This window comes from Phalacrocorax carbo, chromosome 3 (genome assembly GCF_963921805.1).
Source record: "Phalacrocorax carbo chromosome 3, bPhaCar2.1, whole genome shotgun sequence".
Classification (NCBI taxonomy): domain Eukaryota; kingdom Metazoa; phylum Chordata; class Aves; order Suliformes; family Phalacrocoracidae; genus Phalacrocorax; species Phalacrocorax carbo.
The window spans coordinates 86634262-86662159 of NC_087515.1; the positions used below are offsets into that span (position 1 = coordinate 86634262).

At 38.2% G+C, this 27898-nt stretch overlaps 1 protein-coding gene across 5 annotated transcripts in view; it reads left to right on the top strand.

Annotated features, from left to right (window-relative positions):
- EPHA7 (EPH receptor A7) overlaps positions 1-27898 on the top strand; it is a 173891-nt gene that overhangs the window by 141420 nt on the left and 4573 nt on the right. For 2 of the 5 annotated variants that reach the window (XM_064447608.1, XM_064447612.1), the window contains exons 10-17: positions 1578-1703; positions 7168-7353; positions 7920-7981; positions 8910-9119; positions 10190-10339; positions 14876-15069; positions 16180-16335; positions 17482-21674. In XM_064447608.1, the coding sequence (XP_064303678.1) occupies positions 1578-1703; positions 7168-7353; positions 7920-7981; positions 8910-9119; positions 10190-10339; positions 14876-15069; positions 16180-16335; positions 17482-17596 (1199 nt within the window). In that variant the 3' untranslated portion in view covers positions 17597-21674. Of the gene's footprint in view, positions 1-1577; positions 1704-7167; positions 7354-7919; positions 7982-8909; positions 9120-10189; positions 10340-14875; positions 15070-16179; positions 16336-17481; positions 21675-27898 lie in introns of those variants that run through there. The other 3 variants (XM_064447609.1, XM_064447614.1, XM_064447611.1) reach the window with 3 other exon arrangements.

The following is a 27898-nucleotide window of genomic DNA, read 5'->3' on the forward strand; positions in this document are numbered from 1 at the left end:
CCTCCTACCATTTTCTTCTAACAATGTCTTCAAATCCAGGCCAGCACTAATTCATGTTGGTATGCCAGGATAGCCTTGGCCTGTCAAAATGTTTTATGACAGCTTGAATAAAGAACCATCAGAGGCCCATTTGAGATTCGCAAGGTTACCTCCAATCCAGGCCCCTTATTACAAATATAAGAGGATGACTCCTTCTCCATCTTCCTGCCTGAAAGCACTATCATAGGAGGTTAACCTATTGCTTTCTTCTGATTTCCCTTGTCCTTTTTGGGGTTAAGAAATAAATATTTATCTTTTTAAAAATTTATAGTATTATCAATAAAATTGGAAGAACATCTATTTAAGTACATAATATGGCAGATGATAACATCTGGGCAAATCTTCAAATAATTTATCTGGAAGTAAATTCATTACATTCCGCAAACATTTTCTCTAGCTTTTTCCTTTTTATGAGGGTTCAGTGGTTTTTTGGTCAGTAATACCATCTGAAACATAAATACACATGATTACTAATCTATTTTTCAATATATTCTCAAATTTAAAATATTTTATGTTCAATTAAAATATTACAAAGCAACCATAAATTATTTATGTTTTGTATTGACAGTTGATCCTATTCTTGTATATCGGTATACCAATTAGCAGAGGAACAGTCTTGCATTTTATATTGAGTTTTAATTCACTGATTTAATTAAAGCTCAGGACTGTAGTCCTTGTGAGCCAAATTTATTTCATAAAAATTGCTTGGTTAATAGATTTCCAGGGTTGCTCTGCTTTCACCAGAAGGGCAAATAATAATTTTCCTGAATCAGCAGCACTAAGAGAAAAATCCACATACTGGCCAGAGTGCTACACTGCCTGGGTTGCTCTAAGTGCAGGGAACAGAAACCAAGTTGCTGCATATTATTCAGTTAGGTGCTTGAGAAAGGGAATAATTGTGTCACAGAGCACACTTTCCCTTCCTGTGCCTTTACCAGTTGACTACAAGTGTTTCTCATGTTCATATTCTAGCACAAGGAGCATACCCAAGGATATGAATTATAAGTGCTGTGAATAGTTCAGCTTGGCTATTGCCACAGTCTGTAAATAATATTATATTCAATTGTTTAAGCAAATTGAAGTAGGTGGAGGAGCCTTTCAGATCCCACTAGAAGACAGAGATAACATAAAGAAACACTGTTTACACAACCTGGGAAAAGAGGATAAGCTGTCCTTACATGTAAAAGAGTCACCTCTTCTGCTGCTCTTACACCCCTTCCCCTGCTTTATTTTTGTTCCCACTCAACCCTTCCATTTTATTCCATTGAGCACTATTTAATATTTATTATTTCTTTCACTTCAAGGTGGAGATGCAGATATTAATGCTAGTCATTTTTAGAGGTGGGATTGTGTACTTGTGTCAGCATGCTTGCAGATGATGTCTAAAACTAAGGTTGCCTCTCAGAAAGGCTCTGACTCAGGTAGTGTGGAAACAGGTTCACTCTTCCAAGAAGCACTCTGCATAATGAAATTCCTGGGCTGACTGCACAATAAGTGCCTTTGCTTCATCACAGTCATGCTTTCTTACATCATTACAGTTAAATTTCCAGGCACCAAAACCTACATTGACCCTGAAACCTACGAGGACCCAAATAGAGCTGTCCATCAATTCGCCAAGGAGCTAGATGCCTCTTGTATTAAAATTGAGCGTGTGATTGGTGCAGGTAAGGCTGCCGTGGCTTCCTGATTCAACTGTTCCATTTAGCCAGGATCGAAACTCATACATCATAATGACAGGCAAATAATTATACCTCAAGTACAGAAGAACTTTTTGCATTGCCAGAGTGGTTAAACGCAATGAAGCTGCACTCACTTCTAAAATGTGAAAACAAACAGGGGGGGAAAAAACCAACAAAAACCAAATAAGTAAGTGAAGAGTCTTGCTTGACGTTGAAAGCTTGTGGGTTTCTAGTTCTGTATCTGCTGTTAAAAATGTAATTGGGAGGAGGGGGCAGTTTTCCTGCCTGTTATTTACTGTCAGAGTAAAGGCGTTAGGCATGAGTGCAAATTCTACTTGCTTTCCTTTTGCAAGAGGGATTTTTCACCCCTGAATTTTTGTTCTTCTGAGTAAGAAAAACTGGCTGCAGCACAAAATCTTAAATAGAGACTAGGAAGGTCTTGTTTCTATATAACAAAGTCTTCCCTAAGGCTGTTTTTTGTTCTACCATTTTTTCTTTTTGATATTTTATGAATACAAAAAGTTATTGTTTAAATTCTCATGACTGATTGTAATTGCACCAGCATTACATTGCTTTTCTTCCTCTTGAACTGTCTACCACCTACTTAAGCCATGGCGTTCATGCTCTAAAAAGGCAGTTTCATTTGTTTGCATTAATAAGATATGTGACATTTTTATTGCACTACTCCATGTAGTGAAATTAAGTTTCCGTGGGTAAGAAAAATATCAAATACTTTGGATTCCTGGAGGAAATGTTCTTTTGCTTTCCTGTTGTTTTATAAAAGTATTAGTAGAATACTTTTAAAATCACCCTGTAGTTTGGCATGTACTGTAAATTACATACAGTGGTATTATTTAAAAACAGAAAAGTAATATCTATAAAATAAGATGGTTTACCTGTAAAAAATATCTTTACACTTAGAATTCACAATACCTCTTTAAAGTAATCTCACTCGTGTTGAGTCACGTCTTAATCAAAGAGTAGTACTGTTGAAATTAACAACACTGCTGAGCAAGTTATTCCTTCAGATGAGTAAGAGAATAAGAATCCAGCCCTTGCTAACTAGTAATTTTTGTGATGCAAGAATGGCAGCATCTCTTCTAATAAATACACAAAATAGAAGATTTAAATTCAAGATTATAATAGAAAAACTATTTTGCTTTACCATTTGCATTAAGTTAAAAAACTATCAGCATAGCAACAGTTCAGAGCACAAAGATATATTCAGTTGGACTTTGCCAATACTTTCTGAGCAAAATGCTGAAAATGCTTCAGTTGCAAAGAGTATACAGCTTAAAACATATTTTCACTGTTATAACAGAGTACTTCCAGAATGTTAATTTTGTTGACTGCAGATGAATTTATTCTTGATTGTAATGAGTATAACTGATAGCAAAAAACCTAATGTGAGTTGGTAGTCATTCTGAAGAAAGTTAATTAGAAGTGCTATGGTGAAAGCATATTGGGGGGGGGTTAACTATAGTTTTAACCTGTTGATGTAGATAGCAAATAGGAGTGAAATGAAATGCAGTCTAGGAACAACAGAATGTTAAAGACCCAAAGAAGCAGCTGAAACTTATACATCAAAGAAGAATACAGAATTTCTACTAGTGGCAGCGCCAGAAAAGCCACTTAGCAGTCTCAATATGCATCAGCAATGCTGGCCACATCAGCTATTGAGTGGTGCCATGTCTCTCTCAGACAAACAGGGTGCAAGTATGCTTGTGCTCAATTTGCATGAGGGATATGTGCTTTCCTTGCCAACATTTTCATTACCATCCTGCTGTGGCCACCTGTCAGATACAGAATATAGTGTCCACTATGTTGAGTCCTTGTTCGTACCACACATCCTTTGTTTTAGCCTCTTCCTTGTTGACATGCTGAGCTAGTGGCTGTGCAGCTGTGCAGTATGCCCACTCTTGTCATATTTTCTGGATCCTTTTTTGGGCATTATTTCAGCTGAATATACTATTTTCTTGGGAATGAAAGCAGTTCATTGGCTAGCATCCTGGCCTGAAATGCACAAGATAAAAGTTCAAGTTTCTGGTTTGGCTGAGTGTGAGTGATCTGTTTTTGGAAATCAATCAAAATCAGATCACAGAGAGCTGGAAAGGAGCTAAGCCTTAGTGTCTCCCATGCCAAGTATCTCAGCTACCTGGCTCTGAAGTATCAAATGCACAGACATACACACACACTTATACTCATGTCTTGGTTTTGGCATGGAACAAAAACAATTTTGGAAGGTACTGCCAGAGAAAATTGTTATCATTTACAAAGTTCTTATAGCTAGGAGCTGTGAGTGAGGTCAGTGGTGAATTCATTAATAGTCATCCATATTGCTAATGAAGTGCAGGAGGGAGGCTAAGGAACCAAGATAAGGGCATGAGCAGCTAGTTGTTATGTATATAACAGCTATGCCTCATGGTATTCATAGCTATGAGATGGATATTCAGACCACAGCTACAGTGCCCAAGGGTAGTTGAGGCTGATACCTCACCAGTGCAGGCAGGAACAGTTGTACTCTCGCCAATTAGGTCAGGTACAGCACAGTGTTAACAGGTATATTATGTTATATACATGGGTAAATGAGTTGATTGGAATTAACCTTAATTCAGCTAGGATAGAACGGGAGGGAAAGAAATTCGATTCTGTATGCAGTTGTCTCCTGTGAGAGTTGTAAAACCAGCCATGCTGAGTGGAGATTTATCCAAACAAGGCAGTAGGAAATTGCAGAATGGTAGAGGTTAGAAGGGACCTCTGGAGATCATCTCGTCCAACCCCCCTGCTTGAGCAGGTACACCTAGAGCAGGGGGCATAGGACCACGTCCAAGCGGGTTTTGAATGTCTCTAGAGAAGGAGACTTCAAAACCTCTCTAGGCAGCCTGTGCCACTGCTCTGTCACCCTCACAGGAAAGTTTTTTCTCGTGTTTAGCCAGAACTTCCTGTGTTTCAATTTGTGCCCATTGCCCCTTCTTCTGTCGTTGGAGACCACTGAGAGTCTGGCCCCATCCTCTTCACATCCACCCTTCAGATATTTATATGTATTAACAAGGTCCCCCCTCAGTCTTCTCTTCTCCAGGCTGAACAAACCCAAGTCTCTCAGCCTTTCCTCATAAGGGACATGCTCGTGAACCCTGATCATCTTGGTAGCTCTCCACTGGACTTGCTCAAGCAATTCCCTCTTCTTCTTGAACTGGGGAGCCCAGAGCTGGATGCAGTACTCCAGATGTGGCCTCACTAGGGCAGAGTAGAGGGGGGGGATAACCTTCCTTGACCTGCTGGCCACACTCCTTTTAATGTGTCCCAGGATACTGTTGGCCTTCTTGGCCACAAGGGCACATCACTAGCTCATGGTCAACCTGCTGTCCACCAGCACTTCCAGCTCTCAGCAGGGCTGCTTTTCAGCAGGTCAACCCCCAACATGTACTGGTGCATGGGGTTGTTCCTCCCCAGGTGCAGGACCCTACACTTGCTCGTGTTGAATTTCATCAGGCTCCCCCCAGCCCAGCTCTCCAGCCTGAATCCCAATACTAAGGCTGGCCAAATACTAAGGTCTGGCCAAAGTTCTGCCCTTCTGGCTGGAGAACTGTGAAGCTGAAGCCCAGGCACTGTCTTTCTCCTTCTCTAAGCTCTGTTCTTGGTGGTGACAGGAGAATAGTAGTGTTGGAATGGTGATGGTGCCCCAAACAAGATTTCTCAGATCTCATCTGTTAAGACACTACAACTCCTACCTCTTCAGGCATGCAGCCCTATTTCCAGGGATACCCCTATCTCCACTGCCAGCCAGACACCTTGCCAGTGTGTATGTGAACTTAAGTCCTGATCCCACCAGTTTTCTCAGGACCTTAGCCTATGTCCCAAAGGGATTTTCTTATCAAACTCTCCATGTTAGTCTTTCCTAACTCAGCCAGCACTGTGCCCAGGTGGCCCAGAAGGCCAACAGCATCTTGGCTTATATCAGAAATAGCGTGGCCAGCAGGGTAAGGGAAGTGATTGTCCTCCTGTACTCGGCACTGGTGAGGCCGCACCTCGAATACCATGCTCAGTTTTGGGCCCCTCACTACAGGAAGGACATTGAGGTGCTAGAGCGTGTCCAGAGAAGGGCAACGAAACTGGTGAAGAGTCTGGAGAGCAGGTCTTTTGAGGCGTGGCTGGGGGACCTGGGGTTGTTTAGCCTGGAGAAAAGGAGGCTCAGGGAAGCCCTTACAGCACTCTGCAACTACCTGAAAGGAAGCTGTAGTCTTTTCCAACCTAAATGATTCTTTGAGTCTATGAATCATATTTTTCAGCACTCACCTTAAAACATGTCTTGGATGTAGGTGTGTCTGTATAATTGCATATACTGAATAGCTTAAAGTTAAGGCACTCCACAGGTATGCAGAAGATAAATTTCAGACTTGATTTGATTTGGAGGAGGGACTTGGATCTATATCTCCCATACACCAGATAAATTTGCAAAGTACCAGATTATTAAATATTTTTGAGATTAGTCTTTCTCTTTTTAAAGAGGTGTTCCTCTTTATTCAATATAAGATATGTTACTACCCTTTTTCTTCTATATATCCCAAGAGATTTTTCTGCTGGCTAGAGAATAGGGAGTCTCTCCTCTCTCTGCTGACATGGCTGTGAGGCAAGGGACAAGTCTTTCACAACCTCAGTAATAGTGAGGTAGACGTTTTGCCATTCAGCTCCACTTCTCACATGTTTCCATCCTCTTTCCTGACCAAGACAGTCCAATTACTTCTCTCCCAGATTATGGTTGTTGAGGCTTTTTCTTTGGTATTCTTGCTGCTTTGCTGTTTGGCCATTTCTTTTCACATGCTTCTTCAAGTTCCAGTTGTCTGTTAGTTTAGAAGCCTTTTACAAACTTCCAGCATTTGCTCGTGTTTGTTTAATGTAACAAAATTATTATAAGTCACACCTTTAATTTCATAATCGGCAAAGTAAATTATCCTGCATGAAGGTAATAATGTAGTGCTTCATTTAACACCATAACGATGTTAAATTAAAAGCAGCTCTGAACGAGCTGCCTTTTGAAAGAAAAAAACCCATCGGATCTAAGGATAGCAAGGAAACCATGTAGAACAGAATGACATTTTCACTTAGAAATGGCATTACTATTTCTGAAACAGTATTTTCTTATGAAAGCCACTTCATATTTATTTCCTATTTTTGAACAAAATATAACAAATTACTAACAAGTCTTTTCAAATATTCAGATAACAGTCCTGTGGATTGGCTTTACGTGAAGTGTTTACTCCATAAGGTACTTAGTCAGCAATTCATTTAAAGCACAGGCCCATCTTTGTGTTCCTAAGTAATCCATTTCAAATATGAACACTCACATGTTAGATTTAAACACACACTTAGGCAGCTAGTTGAATCAAGGCCTAAAAAGAATATTAATATTATAGTTGGAGTAATTCAGTGTTGATCTACTTCATTTTAGGAGAGTTTGGTGAAGTGTGCAGTGGGCGTCTAAAGCTTCCTGGCAAGAGAGATGTTGCAGTAGCCATAAAAACTCTGAAAGTTGGCTACACTGAAAAGCAAAGGAGAGATTTCCTCTGTGAAGCAAGCATCATGGGACAGTTTGACCACCCCAACGTTGTTCACTTAGAAGGGGTTGTGACCAGAGGTAAGCAGCGGCTCAATCTGTCAGTCAAATAGCAACATAATGACAGGAATTACTTCAGCTTATTTATGGTCAAAGATTCAAATTATAAACAGGCTGCACACTCCTAATGGATTTTCTCCTGATGCGTAACTAACTAAAACAATACTTTCTTTATGCTACAACACAAGGAAAAAAATTAAGATGCATGCCTGATTAAAACATGAAGTGCTTTGAAATATATTATTTTTCTAGTCTCATTTAGCCTCAAAGACCATGAAGAGAGATAAGGTTTCTTATGTCCTTTCATATTATCTGAAGTGCCATTATTCCAGAGTCCTGTTCGCACAGCAGGAGTTAGGAGAACACACTGACATTTTGATTTGTATGGTTTAATTTTGTGAATCATGACCACGTTCCATACAGACATTTAGGAACTTATTAGAGCTCAGTAACAGTGCTGGAGACCTCAGAAATGTGTGTTGTCTCAATGATTCAGTCCTTCAAAGGAATAACTTGTGTTTTATCAAAAAAAGGCACTCCATTTGTGTTACGGTTTCTCAAACAAAATCTGTCTTCTTTTCTTTCAGGGAAACCAGTTATGATTGTAATAGAATACATGGAGAATGGGGCCTTAGATGCATTTCTTAGGGTGAGTACCAAAGTGAAAACATACATAAACCTATTTTAGGTGACATATATATTATCACTTTTAAAAATATGGTTTTATATATGTGCATATATATACGTGTGTGTGTACATGCATGATATTCATATAATTAAAATGGTTTTCAGGCTGAAATGGAGCTTGACAAATACTAGCAGTTCTCTACATTATTTCAGCAAAACCAGATCAAAAATGAGAGGATCGGACAGGATCACATGGGAACACAGCTGAAGTTAAAACCACTGACACCTGAAGCACAGTTTTCTGCCTTTTGGGAGCAGGATTTTATGGTGTCAGCATGGTGCAAATCAGCATACAAGAATCCCTAAATGAACTATGATCGTGTTTAAGAGAACAAAGGAAAATGAAATGCAAGTTCACAACAATTTAGCATTTATTTGCTTTATCTTCTGAACTGGCCAGTTCTGACTCCTTACCAGGTGTACAAGACAGTGTGAAATAATGGATAAACACTCTATAGAGAAGAGAAAGATTATGTTGATAAACACCAAGCTATGAATAAATTATCAGTAGCTAAGATTCCAAAAGGAGATAGTTCTTATTTTCTTGATACAACTAATTATGCTGAGAGGTGAAGAGCATAAAGTCAAACTATAAAGAGCTGTGCATCAGGTAATCTCTCTTAGAAGAGACTTGCCATGACTTAGCCAGAAATTTATAGTGATGAGCAAGTTTTGTTACTTCTAGTACATTAACTACTCACACATTTCTTAAATGGATGTACTGCTTTATCTCTGAAGAGAATAAAACTTGTGTTTGAAGTGAGTTTCTTTGCCCCAGGATGAATTGCCACAGAAGTAGTAAATAAGTAGAAAGCTACAGTTGTAAAACTAATTCTTATTTCTCTTCTCAGCTATACTAACAAGAATTGCTGCTCCTTTCTTCCCTCCAGAAACATGACGGGCAATTTACAGTCATTCAGCTAGTGGGAATGTTGAGAGGAATTGCTGCTGGAATGAGATATTTGGCCGATATGGGATATGTACACAGGGATCTTGCAGCACGCAATATTCTTGTCAACAGCAACCTTGTCTGTAAAGTGTCAGACTTTGGCCTTTCCAGAGTTATAGAAGATGATCCAGAGGCTGTCTACACTACCACCGTAAGAGGAATTGATGGATTTTAGTAATTTTGAGATGTCGTTATTAGAAGCAGCATATCTTCTAGAGAGTATAAATAAGAGAAATACATTAATTGCTTCAGAAATGTTAACCAGTCAGAAGGATAAGGGTCTCTGCAGAAATCTGGCTCTAATTAGGGATTGATATTTTTGTAAGAACATACATTTTTATTCTGTAAAGTTCTAAAAATTTTGCACAGTATCGTCATTATTCCCTTACTCATGATTTTCTGTTTGAACAAATAGAGAAGTTTCACTCATAAAAATGTTAATAATCTAATTTACTATGAGTCAATTAAAATATTTGTAGGCTATTACTATTTTTCAGACTAGATTTTATCTAACCAAAACGTTGACTAGCTTAAGGCTAGACTGTGACAAAGCTCAACTCCTGTATTTTCCCTTGCTTTTGGGTGGGACGCTTTTCTTAAATAAGTATTCATTGGACACACTATGCTCTTTATTCTTTTGTTGAGCCAGCTCCACTTTCCCACCCATGGGGCCTCACTGTACCTATTTTCTCATGCCGAGGGAAGGAGGGGCCCCTGGAATCTGCTCCAACAGGCGCAGGGATCCAGGAAACTGCACTGGCATTCATGGCTGTCACTCCTGCCGCTGGGCTCTAAGTGGGATCCTGGTTTTAAAATGTCAGACTGAGATTTCAGGGGAACTGTATGACAAGTCAATGGGATTTTTATGCATAGGATGAGATTCCCTTCACCTAGCTTCAGCCAGCCCAGAGTTAGATGACTAGTGTAAATCAGACTTCTAAGCAGCCCCTTAAAATCAAAGCAGAGAGAAGCACTTCCAGAAAAATGCATCCAACTTAGCTTAGACAGGTGTCTAAGTTTCTATGGCCCGAGTGTTTTAAGAGCCTAAACTTCCTTAGACTCCTTTGAAAATGCTGCTATTTGTCAGCTATAGTAGATGATAGAAGTGATGCTTTTGATGTTGATGGAAATAATTATAAATACAATCTACAGAAGATGATATGGGAATTTTGTGGAGAAAAAAAAACTTTCTTCTTTTCTTTTGTTTTTTTTTTTTCATAGGGTGGAAAAATTCCAGTGAGATGGACAGCTCCAGAGGCCATCCAGTACCGCAAATTCACATCAGCCAGCGATGTGTGGAGTTATGGGATAGTTATGTGGGAAGTAATGTCTTATGGAGAACGGCCTTACTGGGACATGTCAAATCAAGATGTAGGTTATATTTTGTTTGTGAGCATGTGTGTGTGTGTGTTTTAGAAAAACAGAAATTACATATTGTAAACACATACATAAGTGTTTCACTATATATGCATAAAATGTTGGTTTACAATTAAGATTTATCAAAATACGGTAGGCTTCTCACAAAATGAAAAAGTTACAGAGCTTTCACTTTCTACCTAAATCTCTAAATTGTTCTGCCATTTGGATGTTGTAGGTTTCTGTCCTGAGTATCAAGTAAGATTAGAACATCAAAAATAGTGATATGAGCTCTTTACTTTATTACACTTAAGCATAGAAGGAATTAATTTCTTCCAATAAAAAATAATTCTCAGGTTTCTGACCTCAGATCAATGATTAGTCAGTTTAAAAAGTTGTTAAAAATCTGAGTGGCAGTTAATGACCTACTTTGGCTTTTTCAAGTTAATTATGCTGATTTAACAATACTCTTGTTTGCATAAAATATGACCCAGAGCAACAGGTCAGCAGTAATAGAACAGATGGGTTTTAATCTTGATTTCTGACAAGAGTATCTATTAATATAGAAAGTACACAAGAAAAAGCCATGCAGGTGTAAAAGATGTCAAAAAGAGTCTCATTTAAAGTTCTTCAGGTTAAGGGCTTGAGTGGGTTTTTTATTATTATTATTTTATTTTTTTGATTGAATGATCGACATCAAAGTTGAAAGAAAAAAAGATAAAAGTGTAAATGATGAGTCAGTTTGGCACAGTGCAAAGTTGTTAATATTTGACAGGTCTCAGTGTCAAGATTTCATGGACTGTCAAAATATGGGCAAACAAGTCCTTGGGGCAGAGAAAGAGAAATATTTACATTCCCTAGACACCCAGTAGAGTTTCATTTCTTTTGACACCTTCCTTCTGTACCAGATTCAAACATAAAAGAAGTCTGACAGGAATATAAGATGCCTCAAAGGCAAACCTTACCTATCTTTCAGGGAACAATAAGGAAAAACTTTAAATAGGGGAGAAGTTTTGGTATCTTCTTCTTGTTGGATTTTGAAAAGTATTCCCTCTATTGAAAACTGCAAGTAAAGTGCATGAATGAACCTTTTTCATAAAACAGCAATTACCACTTCTTGCAGTTTCATCTCTTTTTAGCATCTTACACAATAATCTTCAATAGCACATAGTTAAAAGATGCTTCAATTCCTTGGTAAAATAATTTCAAATATTCTTGTATGCAGTGATCTTCAAGCATGTCTTCAAGTGTCCTGAACACATCTCCCAAAATGTATTACACATTCTAACAATCCCATAGATAAATATATGATGTAAAAATTTAGAATCATCTTATGTTTAGTTATTTATTATCCTTCACAGTTACCAATGAGAATATTTAATTGGAGTAAAAACTGCTAAATATGTGTATTCTAATTTTGCATATGCGCTCAGGCAGTTTATATACCTTAAGTGTATCATTTTGCCTAAAAGTGCATGTGGGTGTAGTCATCAACCAGATCAGATCTAACAAATATGTCTTACTTCAGATTGTTAGATGGCATTTCTTTAATTCTGCTCCTCTGCCTTTAAATCATTATTTTAGATTGATGTAGGATACAAATTTGTGTTGCAATCTCTTTTTAAACAGAAGCCCTTTTAGCAGTGACCTGGAGCTAGGGTGCACCAGAAGAACACTTATTCTACAAGCTCCCTGCAGAGGCATAGTAGGCTGAGCACAGATGATGCACAGAGTCCCCCAACTTCTCTGAGCAGTGGGCTCCCCTCAGCTTAACCCTTGCTGGTAACAGTAGCCCTCAAACTGCTGCACTTTACCCTATTCTCCGATTAGACTCTTGGTTTTTGCTAGTTCTTGCTCTCATTTTGTTACTGACCCTAGTTCATATTGGTTCTTCAGAAAAGGGCAAGACCTTAGGCTTACATATTTTTTCTTTGCTGTACTCCTGGATTTATTACCAATAATATGATTATTAATTTGTATTATTATTATATACCCAGAAGCAGAGTGATAAGATTATATTGTCCAGTTACCCCTTATTTAATACTTCTTTCTTGGCAATGAGTATATACAGTGAACAGATCTGGCCCTCTTCTAATCTACTTTATATCCTCAGATAGCCTGATTATGATAAAAGCATACTTGGCTCTTCCCTTTTTCTCTTTTTGCAGCAAAAGCAGAATTTGAAAAGCAAATTGTGGAAAGTGTAAATAATATAAATCAGTTCTATTAGTAAGAACTCCAGCTGTGTTCTCTTTGTAGCTTTGCTTATTTAAAAAAAAAATTTCTTGCATCTATTTCGTTATCTCCAAGTACCGATTTTTGGAACCCCACCCCCACATTTCTTAGCAGAGTAGACACTTGTAATACCCTTCCAAGTGCCCAAGTTTTGTATAAACTTCTTTATTTTTTTTAAAGAAACTTTACTTGTCAATATATTAGAATTTTTTTCAATGTTTTGGATATTCCCAGAAATTCCATCCATCTCTAGCTAACTCATTATTTTATATTTCCCGGTTTCATCCTACTTGCTCAGAATACACATCAAAGAAGCTGATTCTGCAGTATCCCCAAAGCCTTTTAAAAATATCATCATCTTGATTCCCACCTCTCTTCAGTTTTCTCTGCAGATCATAGTGAAAGTGGAAAAGTCCTGTTCATGATCCTTTCATTCTTATCTAGTCTTATCTAGATGGTTTGCCAGTTCTGAGAGTCTTACATGTTTTGGTGGTTGTGTTGCTGTTGTTACCTGCTTTTCAATTCCTCATTGATTGTCTCTGCATTCTGACCTCTTAAGCAACCGCTTCATTTTTAGTAAATCATGTGTAGTATGCACAAAGGCTTTAATACCTTCTACCTTTTAGAAGGTAAATTTCTGCATTACTTTTCATAACACACACGTCCTATACACACTGTAGCTTTCTTTTCACTTTTCTTCCACAGCTACTTCTGAGTAAGGAGCTGTTCTGTTGTTTTTCCTATTAATACTGATCTAAAAGATCATAGATTTTACCTCTAATGTTTTCTTTCCTATATAGTGGTTTTTTTTTTCTTTTAGTTTCCCTGTTCTTCTGCAGAAATCCTCTCTCCCCACCCTGTCTGACAGATAGCTTCACTCTAGTTAAAAGGTCACAGCAATCATTCTTCAAGGTGTGGATGTTACTCCAGGAACTGAATATTTCTCATTCATTTTTGAGTTGTAGGACAGTACTGTCATTCTAAATGTACGGATAGAAAGCCGAGGCCCAGGGAGATGAGGCAACTTCCCGAGGTCGGAAGGTCATTCTGTGACACAAACCTGCAGTAAGTGCCCTACTACTGGGCTATGCCTCCTCTTTTCACAAAACCTATTTTCTGCAAAAGGTTTTGGTACAATCATGGATTTCAGTCAGCTTTCTGAAGGTCATTTTGTATTCTTTGCAGTTCTGTCTACTTTGCAGCTCACTGCTTTTGCATTTTCTCGCACAACCTATGGAATATTTTCTATCTGAGGTTATTATTTTCACTAAACCCTGGATATTCAGTAACTTTATTTATCATACCAGATCTATTTCCTAGGGCTACATCCAAAACAGCTTCTGATCTTGCTTTCTGTACAAACCAAGGGAGAAGACAGTCCTATGCACTCCCCTTCAGGAACAAGCACCCTTCCTTAGCAATTCTAATACTGCTATGTCAGTCAATGTCAGTATACTTGAAATCCCCCATGAATGGTGTTTTAGCCCTTTTTCACAAGCCTTCCTTATCTGCCTTGCTTCCTGATGTGCTTTCTTATCCTGCCCTCAAGCTTTACAGCAGTTTCCTGCGATTTTACTTTACCCATTTTTATTTTTTACTAAAATCCAAATGGACTTGATTAAGGAAGTCAATGGGTGGGTACAATTCTTGGTTCAGACATTTATGCTCTCCTTTGATCATATTATCATCAAGCAGCCCCTTATTAAGTCTAACTTTCTGTTTAGGTGATATATTAAAATACCATTCAGCCAGGTCTTCCTCGCTCATGTGGCACATTTCTGCTACTTTATCATTAATGTAACATGGTTAGTCATAGAGTACAACTTTTGTCCTTAACAATTTCTGACTGCTAAACATTTTTCTGGGATCGGTTTATAATCTCTTCAGGCTTTTTGTATTTTATATGTGCATGCACAGATCCCTATCCATTTTCAAGTCAGTTGCTTCTACCACACACTCTTTCATAAAAGCCTTGGGGCAAGTAATAATGCTTTCTGAAATAACTCCATTTATCAATCTATCTGTTGCTTCCTTGGTGAATTTAATTGTCATTCCCTGCTGCTCACTTGACTATGTAATATAGCTATGTACTGTACATATAAAACAATATGCTTAATAAGACCAAAGATAAAGTCAGGGAAATTATTTGAAAACACGAAGGCTAGTGTCAAAACAACAGATTCATATTTTTGCAACACTGATGGCAAATTTTATTTTACTGATTTTTGTTCTTCTTTTATTTCTTGAACTGGGTAGCAATATGTATTTTTTTAATATCCCTTGATGAAAAATGATGTTGGCTATGTTGGCTACTAGGTTATAAAAGCAATTGAAGAAGGCTATCGTTTGCCAGCGCCCATGGATTGCCCAGCAGGACTACACCAGCTGATGCTAGATTGTTGGCAGAAGGAACGTGGTGAAAGGCCGAAGTTTGAGCAGATAGTTGGTATTCTGGACAAAATGATTAGAAACCCAAACAGCTTGAAAACCCCACTGGGAACCTGTAGCAGGTAAGAAAAGCTTTAGTGTGCGTTCGTATGACGGTGCGCGTGGCTGGGTTTTGGATGTTTGCTTGGTGGCTAGTTCCAGTTCACACTTACTCCATGTGTCTCTCAGTTCTTCCTTCCTCCTATTCCCTGTTCTTCCCTTACCTCATTTGCCCTTCTTTTTTACCACGCTGAACAAAGCCAAAAAGGACTTTCTTAAAGAATAACCAAAATAAAGAAAGCAAATATCATGGGACTAACACATTTCTCAGTAAACTACTGCCTGCTGGTCACTCTTTCCACACTCTCACTACTAGCAGTCTTTGTTTTCCTTGTTTCTTAAAGTTATGAAGTTTGGAGGACAAGGATCATCATCTACTGTAGTTTTATATGATGCATCCCTTGCCCTAGGAACTGCTACGGTAGAAATATTAATTAATAATACTCCTGCTTGGCCAATGTACTTTGACATTGCTACACTCTAGATTTTTATCTTTCATTTTCTGGCTTTAACTCCTTTCAGTGATTGCATCTCATTGTGTTTCATGGTGTAGCTTTCAATGGCTTCTTCATAAATTTCAGGTGAATTATTTAATCATGGTAATCTTTTGATCTGCTAGCTAGATCACTGCATTAGGGAATCAACTGGCCTGTGTTCTGCTCCCAGTTCTTCTACTGACTGATTTGCTGTGTGACCTTAAGCAACTTACTTTGTGTCTCTGCTCTTTCCTTGTCTTTGTTTTGTCCCATCCAATCAAATAATGGGAATAGGTACTACTATATTTTCTAAGATGCTTAAAAGAATGCCATCTTTATTTTACCCAGCAACTTTAGCTGCAGCTGCTGTAATGCTAGGTAATAAGGTTGATTTTCTGTTGGTAATAGTCCATTAGGCTGATTTTGCTCACTCTGACCTTTCATCTTTTACGTGAATAAGCTTAGGAAATACATATTGTGATCTACCAAGTAGTCAAGAGCTATTCGCAGAATAACCTAAGCTGTGTATAAAGGCCTATTACTTTCTACTCTTGACATTATTAATACCCAAGCTTATTTGACTCTCACCTTGCTAAATACTCCCTGATGTTTTACTCTCTTTGGAAACAACTTACTTTCCTTTTTCCTTCTCCATAGACCAATTAGCCCTCTTCTGGACCAGAACACTCCCGATTTTACCACTTTCTGCTCCGTAGGCGAATGGTTACAAGCTATTAAGATGGAAAGATATAAGGATAATTTCACAGCAGCAGGCTACAACTCTCTTGAATCAGTTGCCAGGATGACTATTGAGTAAGTTAGTACTGGGCATGTTTAACTTGCATTTAGGGAATTTCTAGGTAAAATAATACACAATGTTCAACTCCAAAACTTTACCCTGAGTACAAACATGGTACCTGGGGTTAAGCCAGCCGGTTTAGCAGCTGATGATGTTGTACTGGAGCACCCCGTGAAAGGGCAAATACCCTGCTACCTATGTGTAGCATCAATTTTTTCCCTGCTTTTGAGACCAATTGAAATCACACCAAGGGGCTAGAATTTGAGGGAGAATGTGGCCCATTTCAAAATAGGAACCACTTTGCCTCCACTACCTAATTGATACCTTTTTCCATATGTGTACTAGGAAGATGTGGAATTTTCTTCTAATTGGCTGGGGGCTGTTACTTTACATCAGGATAAAAGTCCATAGCAGCAAAACAATTTTCTGAAGGCAAACGTGGCCTGTAGTGGTGTTGCCATCTTAAACAGGTCTTCTTGGCACCCTGCAAACAACATTCTTGTCCTGGTGGTTGCCAAACACATGTAATTCCTCTTACAGAGAGTAGTGTTTTTTCTAAGCAAGTTTCTAAACAATATTCTCAAGCTTGCAACCATACTCTTATCTGCCTGGTATCACTAGGGGTCTCAGCCTGTAGCTTGGGAACTGCCATCAGAGCCCACAAGCTTTGACTAGGTCAGTAGTGGTGGAATTGAAACAGCTGCTCCTCTTTCATTTGCATGTTGGGTATGGGTCAATATGCAAAGGGTTTCTCTAGGCATCTCTTTAGGAAGGAGAATGTGATCCCCAAAATCTTGTATTTATACATAACTTTGTCCTGAAAGCCACCTGAAGTATTTTACAAGAGAAGTGTTTCTTTCTTTGGGTGTCCTTAAAAGCCACAATAAAAGATCACTGTAGTGCAAAACATACTGGCCTCATTCTCAGATGTGAAGACACATGCAGTGTAACTACATGACACTTGCCATGTAATTGCACTCCTTGCTGAGAAGTTGAACAGCGCCTATATGAACTTCACAGTACTGAGCTGAGGTTCCAGTGTAGCTTCAATGTTAGAAACCTGTAGCCCAGACCACTACATAGCTTTGACTCACAGTTGAATACCATTCAATAGCAGTCTAAGTTGAAAAATTAACAATGTACGCATTTATCTTCCCCAGGGATGTGATGAGTTTAGGGATCACGTTGGTTGGTCATCAAAAGAAAATCATGAGCAGCATTCAGACTATGAGAGCACAAATGCTACATTTACACGGCACTGGCATCCAAGTGTGATAGACATTTCTCCCTTATGAGGGAGGTGACAGACTGAGAGAACAGCACTGGCCTTCAGTATATATGAAGTGCTGCTAGAAGACACTTGATTTCCTGGGTCCTTCCTGCAGTGAATAGAAGAGCTACAAGAAGCACCTACAGACTTGAACTCCTAAGTGCCACCAGAATTTATGAAAAGGGAATTAGGATCCACCAGTGGTGGCAAGGAAAACAGCAGTGACAATAAACAAAGTACTACCTGAATAAACATACAAACACCTTGAGCTCTCTAACCTCCTTTTTATCTAATAGACTTTTTAAATGTACATAAAAATTTAAAAAAGAATATATTTGTCAGATAAAATCATGATATTATTGTTGAATTCAACAAAATATTTTCCTTAAATCTGTGATTTCTGAATCTTTTTTTAATAATTTGTGTTTATTCTTCATAAAGACTTTCTTTTAGTATGATGTTTATATCTTTGGACATTTTTAGTGCTAATTCTATGACACATACTACACTGGGTACCTCTGAAGGATTATTTGAGTTCCTAGAGATTTAAGAAGCATGACCAAGCAATGTATATCTGTCCGAACTTTGGTATCCTTTTGTGCTATTTGCTTTTGTTAAATCAGCACCGTATTGACATGGCTAGCTAATTGGCAGGGAGTCAGGAAAATGCAAGTTGCCAAGAGCTCTGATATTTTTTAAAGAATTTTTTAAGGTTACACATATACTATCTTTTAAAACAAAATAAAAGAGGAAAAAAAAAAAAGAAAAGAAAAAAGAAAAGCAAAGCAATAACGACCCCTAAGTAGTTCTAGGCACTTTTAGCAAATTGTTTGCAAGATGATTTTAATGGACTAGAGTGAAAGTGAGATATATTCTAAGATGTAGATCTACGACTGTAAACCTGCTGAGACCCTGCATTGAATGGACAAGTGATTGTAGGAGTGTCTCAGAACATGGGTGCAGTTCTCCAGTGTTACCTAAACCATTTAATCTGAGCACATCACATTTTTTTTCAATACTCTGCTTTAGCAAATCTGAGAGAAAAAGCTGGCGTATATTTTGTATGAATTTAAGCCGAATGCAGTCCAGCTGTCAGAATAAGGACATAGATTTTATATGAGAACTGTAGAGCATGAGGCAAGGGGCAGTTCAAAATTTTCAAGTTTTTTACCAGCTTTTGCTGCTCTGAACAAAAATGCGTGTGTGTGCTCACACAGACACAACAGTCGTTCATCAGGAACGCAGACGCAAGAGTAGTTGCTCAATGGAATATCTTTTTACACCATTTACTTATATATGAATTTTGTTTTAATAAAATATTTAACTACCATAAGCAATAATGAACGGTGTCTTTACAGATATTGCAGGTATGTATATGAACCAGAGAGAAATGCTTTAAAAAATTCTGAAAATTGTGAACTACCCCAGCAATGAAATGCTGTACTTCCAAAGAGAATTGGGCTGCTTCTATTGATTTTGATAGAGAAAGATCCCAGGGATCAGTCATAAATTGGTCTTGTTTGATAATGTGGGCATCCACACAAAAAAAATAAAAACAAAAGAAAAACCCTGTAAATGTTCCTTTGTAAAACTTGTAAATTTTATTTATACTGTCTTGTTTTGTACACACATTTATGTGTAGTGAGCTCTGAATACATTGAAAATGCACTATATTTTTCTATTTTACTTGCAGAGCATCACAAACAAACACGTATATTCAGTGCTACATGATGTGTTTTCCCACATTTAGGACCAAAGATAGTTATCAAAAAGTTAAATGCATCATTTTCCCCCTCCTTTTTTCTCCCCCTTTTTTAGATCACTGTACAGCGTTATATTTGTCATTTTATTTATTTGTTTCATTAGAAAAATTGGTTTGGTTATACTAATTTTTGTCCCCCCTGCCTTTGTTGAAGAAAATCTGTAAAAAGCTTTTAACTAGCATAATCCCGTTACATAGACACTTCCATTTGTAATCTTTGTAATAGACTGTAAATATATTTTTGGAACTATAATGCAATGTGCATAAGGTTTATTTTTCAGTGTCCATATATGATTGTTTATACAATTCACAGCACTTTACAGTCATGCTGAGAAGCCTAATTTATTGCCTGGATTTGGGCAGAGTAAGAAAAAAGGTGAATATTCTTATTTCGTATTAGATTGTCATTCAGTAGAAATGGAGTTATTTTCATGTATGCAGTTGAAGATGGCTTTTTAACTATTAAAATTAATTTTCTAGAAATGCTGTAGAAGTAAGACGCAGAGTAGACTGCATGCCCAATATTGAAAGAAGTGCACGCAAGCACTCGGCCAAGGCACTTTGTGCAGCCATTGGAACACTCTTAATTAATAAACATCCATTTTGTGTTATGACAAATGCTAAGTGCCTCACTACTGGGGTGAGCATCTGTGGGCAACTGCACAGGGTCCTTGCCAGTTTTGCTCCTGCTTTAGGCACCCAGCTATGAATTTAGGAGTCTAAATTCAGACACCTGCTTCCTTAAAAATCTTGGCTATTGTTTCTAAGGGCTTGGTGATTAAAGGTGCGATGCAGCAATGCTGGTATTGCTGAGAACCCACAAACCCTAAATGTAAGAGAGTTGAGGCCAGGCTTCACCTTTAGGACTTGTTCAATATTCTGAAGCACAGAGGCCTCAAAGCACGTGTGGCGATCTGGGCTCACACATGTAAAAGTGAGGGCCCTAATGGTGTTTCTTCCTCATTTTTCCATGTTTGATTTAAGCCATCTTCTTTGAATAGTAAATATATTTTAGCATTCATCTATATACCTTGACTGCCTTAATGTTGCCACAGATTTTTACACATTTGAAAGTGGTAGAGTAGGTCCAGAAAGCACAATTGCTATCAATACTCCTATCATATCTATCTGTTCAGAACGTTATTGCAATTTAGAGCACATGCATGTAAATGGGTTTGTAACTGGTAGAGCAGCAACATATTGACGTTGGTTGCAGTTCCCCAGGTTCCAGGAAAACATAGTCCAGTGTAAGAAAAATAAAGTGCCAGAGAGAGTTGATGTTCATGGGAGGAACTGAAGAAAAAGTTGGGTCAGAGGGACAATTAGAGGCTAAATGATGAAACAAAGAAATTATCGCAGTTCTGGCTTAATTTCATTGAATTTGGAAATTGTACATCGCTAAAGACAGATTATCAAGCTGTCAGTGAGGCTGATCTTTCTTGACTTGATCCATCTACAAGTATCTAAAAGAGAGATGCCTAAGACAAGCAGGATGAATCTCCCTCTGGGAATACTTATCTCTATTACCTGTAGAGGGAACCCAGATGATTAGCTTAAATTAGGCATCTAATGTCTAGATAGTTAAAGTTAGGTGAGATGTTTCCTACCCTATATGTCCTTGGCTGCCACAGTTTCCCCCACAAGCTGTGTCATAGAAAGGCAGCTCCTCCACTACTAGTATGTCCCAGAATGTATTTAAACTGGGCTTCATTACAGAGAGAGGTGATTTTTTTTTTAATTCAGAGATTTGTAACAGATCATCTAAATGCTTTTTGTAAATGGCTAGTAATTCTTGAAAAAAATTTGTGATTGTTCTGAGGAAGACCTGCCTAGTAAATTACAGTTATTTAATATTTTAAATAATCAGAAATATTTGCTGACATACTGCTTCAGTCCAGAGGTTATGTGATCAGATATGATAGTTGCCGTTTGCAAAACCATGTTTATCTAAAGCCTTGTCATGTAAAAATCTCCAGGAGGCAAAGATGCTTAAATGTATCTCAAATTGAATGTTGCCCTTAATATCTCAATAATTGAGCTATGTCTGTATTATTCTCCATTTAAAATGAATTTTTTATATTTGTTTAAGCTGGAGTTATCTGGCATCCACTGAGGGAGTTTGAAAAATGATTTTAAATTAAATTTGCTTTTCTCCACTAATAGTAAAATATGGTAAATAGTTTCCACTGTTTTGAATGTTACAAGATTTATTGCTTTAATGTGGGGGGTGAAGGGGTTTATTTTTGTTTTGTTGTTGGTATTTTTTTACATTTATTGGTTAGTAGTTGAAATAAAAAAAAAATTGATAATTTGTCCTTAACTTTCTAAACAATTCATATATAACAATTTTGAGAATTATTTAAATTCCACGACATTTTGGTTACTACTGAGATGGTGATCATGTCACTACAGCCATAATACCAAGTGAAACTGATACTCCCTGCCACAGGGGTGGGTTCAGCCAGCATTCTGTTGCCCAGTAATGGCATGAAGCAGTCAGCTGGCTGGGTGCGAGGAGTGAAGGCGAACTCAGCCAAAAAAGGGTCATTTCACCTTCTAATATATATGTGACATGTTAGAGCTAACACATCCTTAATGTGTTACTTCCCTGCATGCAGTTAGAAGCCAATAAGTTCATCATATGCATTTTGGGTTTTGGTGGTTTTTGTTGGTTTGTTTGTTTTATTTTAAACAAGTGACATTTGGGGTGCTTGTGGAAGAGACCAGTTCCCAGACAGGATGACAAGCCCAGTTTAAGAAAAGTACAATACAAATTCTTGCCTAACAGTAATTCTGGCAGCAGGTGCTGCGGGGTTATTCAGACAGTTGGTGCTATGATTTGCTGAGCAACTAGCACAGCAGGGTTTCTGCATGCTCAGGACCTGTTAGGATTGTACTTCTGATGAATTAGCTGATATGTAGAAACAGGCAAATTATTTTCCCCACTAACTTGGAATGGACTTGCAGATGGTAGATTTGAGATTCGCAAGACTACTCAGAAGTCTTAGCCTCAAACTAACTTCTAGCAAAACAAGAAATTCTGGGCAGCAGCTTATATATATTTTCTCTCCTATTCCCTTAAAGGTTGTCAAGCCTAGCCAACAATTACTTTTAAACAGAGATCTTTATTGTTTGTGTAGTGCAGACTTCTATTTACTTGGGAATAGGCAGTTCTGTAATTAAGTTTCCTGCAAAAAGGCTTGGGGAGAGATGGGGGAGAGGGTAGGAACACAAAAGTTTGGGAAAAAACTATGAAAACAAAGAAAGAAAACCCCAATCCAGCAAATTACCTGTGAAACCCAAAGTATGACTGGGCTCACCATGTTTGTAACACATTCCATATAGGAATTTGAAAAATATAAGAGATTAAACCATAGGCATAAAATCTGCAATATCCTGACGAAAGAGTAGTGGCAGAATGCAAACTACATTTGTGGAAGGTTTTTCCTCTCTGGATTTGGTTTTGTGAGATTTTTAATTTAGGATAATTAACACACGCATTTAGAGTAAAGTCTGTTGGGACAGGCTAAGAGACCAAATTAATGGGTCTATAATATCCATTAAAAGCTCAGTGCACTTTCAGGGTGGGTAAGGGTCAGGCAGCTTGAAAGTGAAAGGAATTATGTGGAGTTCATATGCGGTACAGGCTGTGTAGGTTATGTCCAGTGAGATTATGAAAGGTGAAAGGTTAAAGAGGAAAACCCTCACTTTCGTACCTGGTGAAATGTCAGAAGATGGGAATGAAAGGAAAGAGAGGGTTGTGAAGCCATTCAGAATGTGTGAGTCTAAGTCATAGGGCTTTGCAAGACATTGCTGGCAGGGGAGTTAAGGAGTGTCGAGATTTTTTGTTTAAGTAAAGAGACACTGTTAATAAAATATACTTAATAATGTAGCGTGGAGTAGTTTCAGTACTCTGATTTTTCCTCAGGCCAGATTGGAATTTGTCAAAGAGACTAAATTGAGACAGATGGGAAAGCAACTGGTAATACACAGCTCATTCAAGCAGACTTGAAAGAGACATGAAGGGAGAATTTTACATTAAAAGCCTGAAAATAAAACATGAACTCTGATGATATTTACTCAAAAAAGGCTTTAGAGTAGTTTTCTTTAGGGTAATGATAACAGATTTTAGCACTGATACTATACAAATTGGGTGAAATTAATGTTTAATTAAAGTGACCAAAAAAGAACCATAAGTCAAAAAATAGTTGATGTCTTGATAGACACTGAAAAAGATGTGATGCAACCATGTGAAACTTCTGTAGCCAGCCAAATGAATCTTGGACAAAACAAGACATAATGCCTAGTGCCAGAAGAGCTAAATCAGGAACAGAAAATCTATTCATCCATGGACCAAGGCTTCTGTATTTAATTGATCCAAATAACTAATTTTAGAACTCTGCTACTAATAATAATTAATACTAATAATGAAAAGCTAAAATTTAGAGGTCATCTGATTAATCATAATATGGCTGATACTGAAAAACATATTCAATGCTTAAACCATAGTTGTGCCCAAAGAATTACATGTGCTACTGGTATTAGAGTTCCATGACTCTGAGTATTTCAAGTCATTTATAAACCAGAGATATTATAGCCCAGAGCCCATAACTAAAGCCTTCCTTTTTTTGTGCCACAGGAAAAAAGGAAGGAATGCTGAGGAGTCTGTAAGGTCTATCAAATGCAGTAGAAATTGTCTTCTGATTATTTCCTTAGAGTTACAAAGAAAACCATGAGTTTCTCTCTTACATTAAGAAACAAACTTCCTGCTCCGAAGATGCCGTGTCACTGAGAAGAAAAAATCATTTGGTACTTTTACTAAGACATCCAAATCTGGCTTCAAAGAAGCTGGACTGAAGAATGATAGATAGAATGTATCTGCATTGATCTCATACATTTCACATCTGTAGGAAAATTACTCAGGCAATTTCTTTACTATCATTAAACCTGTCTTACTATGCAAGCTTCCACTGGCTTCCTGAAGGGCTGCATATCCGTTTTTAAGATGTCTACTGGAAAACATATTTCAATTTCCTTTCCTCAGGGACCAACGAACCTATGCTAAGAATGCATGTGTAGCTTGAGAGTAAGAAGGTGCAGGAATCTCAGATTAGCTCTCTCCAGGGTGTTCTTTTCAGTCATAGTCGTAAATTAAATATGTTCTCCCACTGAGGTAGCACATAGTAAATTGCATGAGAAATCTGATTTGCCTAGAATAAAATTAGTGAAATCATCCAGATACCTCCTGAAGGCCACTCAGAAATGGCAGCTTTTAAGTGGTGGTTCAGAAAGTGGAAGAGGTGGTTCTATGGGAAGTCTGTGTGTGCAGCATTCACATCCTGTAAAACACTCTACTTACTGAAGTATGAAGTATGGAGCTTTCTGGATAGCAGATATCTTAGGTCACTCTTACTGGAACTAGACCACAAATGCAAAATTTATGAGTCCGTAAGAATAAACAAATAAGAAATAATAATGATAAAAGAAGAATACACAAAAGTGATGCACAGTACAATTGCTCACCACACGCCAACCAATGCCCAGCCAGTTCCTGAGCAGTGATCCCTCCCCCTGGCCAACTTCCCCCAGCTTATATACTGAGCATGGCATCATATGGTGTAGAATATCCCTTTGGTCAGTTGGGGTCATCTGTCCTGGCTGTGCCCCCTCCCAGCTTCTTGTGCACCTGGCAGAGCATGGGAAGTCCTTGACTAGTGTAAGCACTACGTAGCGACAACTAAAACATCAGTGTGTTATCAACATTATTCTCATACTAAATCCGAAACACAGCACTATAGCAGCTACTAGGAAGAAAATCAACTCTATCCCCACCAAAACCAGGACAGGGGGGAAAGTCTCTTCTCATTCTTTTATACGTACTCTACATATTTTTTATGGTTTTTATGAAATGAATATAGCTGGATTAATGAAAATCATATGGAAACTAATGCTTTACCTGTCTTATCTGCTTCTGAATTATTTGCTGAAAAAGAATGAAGATATTCCCTAGAAATATTACCTGCTTTCAGTACAGCAAAGTAAACCACATATCTTAGCGTACGGTATGCATCTGCATGTCTGTCATTGAGCCATTGCAGCATACTTTTGCAAAACAGAAGGTTATATTTGGTGGTGCTTGGACCATAAAATCTATTGTGTTGTTGCTATTGGGTTTGTATGTAAGGCCTTTTGGTGATGTAAGCCCTTGCTAGCTAAGTCCAGTGAACACTATTAAGCAGATGAATATGATGTTAATTGTTAGAAGCCATTTGCTGAAAGTACGAACGTATCTCACAGAGGTGATATCCAGCTGTTACTGAACTCACTCTCTCTCCTAGTCTAGTGTAAATGCCAGAGCCACCCAACAGACTGACTCCCCTCATGCGTACTGACAGCTGAATCATGCCTACCCATAGTTAAGAATACATAGCTGATGGAAATGTAACACCTATCTAGCACTCTTTTACCACTGTTTCCAGGAAGGTTCAGCTTATTTTTTTTGTGATTTGATGAATAGCTTACTTCTTTTCTGAGAACATATGTAAATTCTACTTATCTCTTGGATGAGAAAGGCATAGAAAGAATGACTTCAGCTTTGTGTTGTGGGAAGGTGGTACAGGAAGGCCAATATGATACTTTCAACTTCTGTGTGGGAAGGGAGAGACTCTGTAGGTATTCGTATATTGGCAAACACTTTGAGCTGCAGTTGCCTGCCTGGGAAAAGGTTGGTTAGGCTAAGCCTAATGCAAAATTACTTCCAAAATTCCTTCCTGCACTGTATAATCTCTTCCCTTCCTGGAGCACCTCTCCCTTCTGGGAATCCCCTCCCTGGGAATCCCCTCCCTCTCTCTTACTCTGAAATTGGTGTTTAGGCCACTTCTCAGGGAATGAGGAGACTGTTCTGAGTAAAATGGAGGTTTTTTCATGGAAGAGGTTGAGTGGCCTGTCATGTCCCAGAAGAGCTAATATCTTGGTCTGCAGGCACGGCACTTTCCTATATCATTCTGCCATTGCTCAACTATTAGACAAAATGATCTCTTTCATCCTGCTTTTACATGTTTCCTTCTGAAACGATGAATTTAGGCGTCTACTTTCAGAGAAGGTTTGGGGCTGTGAATCCCTGAAAATAGTTTCGCCAGGACACATCCAGATTTACTGCTGGGATACATGACAGCATACCCAGGACCCTCTGAGAACTGGTTCTCATTGGGTTTCTTTTCTGTGGAAGTTACAGTGTAGGTGGTAACTTGTGCATGTGCTAGTTTTATTCCATTACTGACTACAAGTATGGCCTTAGCATGCATCGGAGACTGGGTAAATGAGTACTAAATCTGACCATACAGATACCCCAACCAAGAACTGAAGCCATATCCTCACCTCATCAGGGCTTGTCAGCTGGTTTATCCACTGTCTTTGACTGGCCTTCAGTTTTGCCAAACCGTTTTAAGTTTCTATCTCTTCTCAGGGAGATAGAGTATCAAATTCAGGACTGGAATGACATTGGACAGCAAGGCAGCTAGAATGAAACATTGTGATAATGAATAGCTAGGTCATACAGATGTAAGGAAATTATCAAATTGATTTGCCATGTGTCATATAATGATCCTCATCTCCCATTTGCTGATGTTTCATACTTGTTAACTTGCACCTGGTCTCTGCTCTGGTGAAACCAGTACTTGGCACTGAGAACCAGGCGCAGCCCAGGGTAAAGCCATGTCACAATCCAGGCTGTACACACACTATCTCATGACTCCCTTGATCTGGAGACCTTCACCCTAGTGCTGACCAAAAAACATCAGTAGCAACAGCACCAATATAAATGTAGCCTTAGGTTTTAAATACCTATACATCTAAGTGCTATTTGTGACTACCATTTGCCTTTAGCTTTGAATAAATTCACATGTCAATCATTTTTACTAATTCAAAGACTTACCTACCTACAAAATAGTAAAAAGAAACTATCAGAGTCAAAAAAGTCTTCCTTTTGGAAAGGATTTCTCCTCTGAGTTCCTTTTTGCTGCATTCTTTTCTCACGCATTCCTCGCATTACTAAGGTTTCAAAGGGCAGGTGCAAAAAAAAAAACTAATAGAAGTGAGATTTAACTTAGTTAATACCTCCCTTTCACATAAAATTAGTCCTTAGGACAGTACACTAGACAGAAAAAACCATTCTGTCCCTCCAACAGACTGCTTCCTCTAGCTTTTCGGTTTGGGTTGGTTTTTTTTTTTATTTTTTTTTTACTAGGCCTCAAACATTATGGCTATTAATATTGTCAGATCCTCTTCTCAGCTTATCATAAAACATCTGCTCCCATTTTGTCCAGTTTAGTGACAGAGATATATGGTATGCTACAATGTATTAATAATGCTCTTCTCTTGAATGAGTATCTTCCCTTTGATTCACACTGTTAAATAATCTAATCCATGTGCTGGAATGACAGATACTACTCTGGAATCAACTGTAACAATATTGGTTGGTATGGCAGGGGGACATTCCTCTGCTCGTTTATTTTTCTTTAGTATTAGTGTTACATTGGCTTGTCTC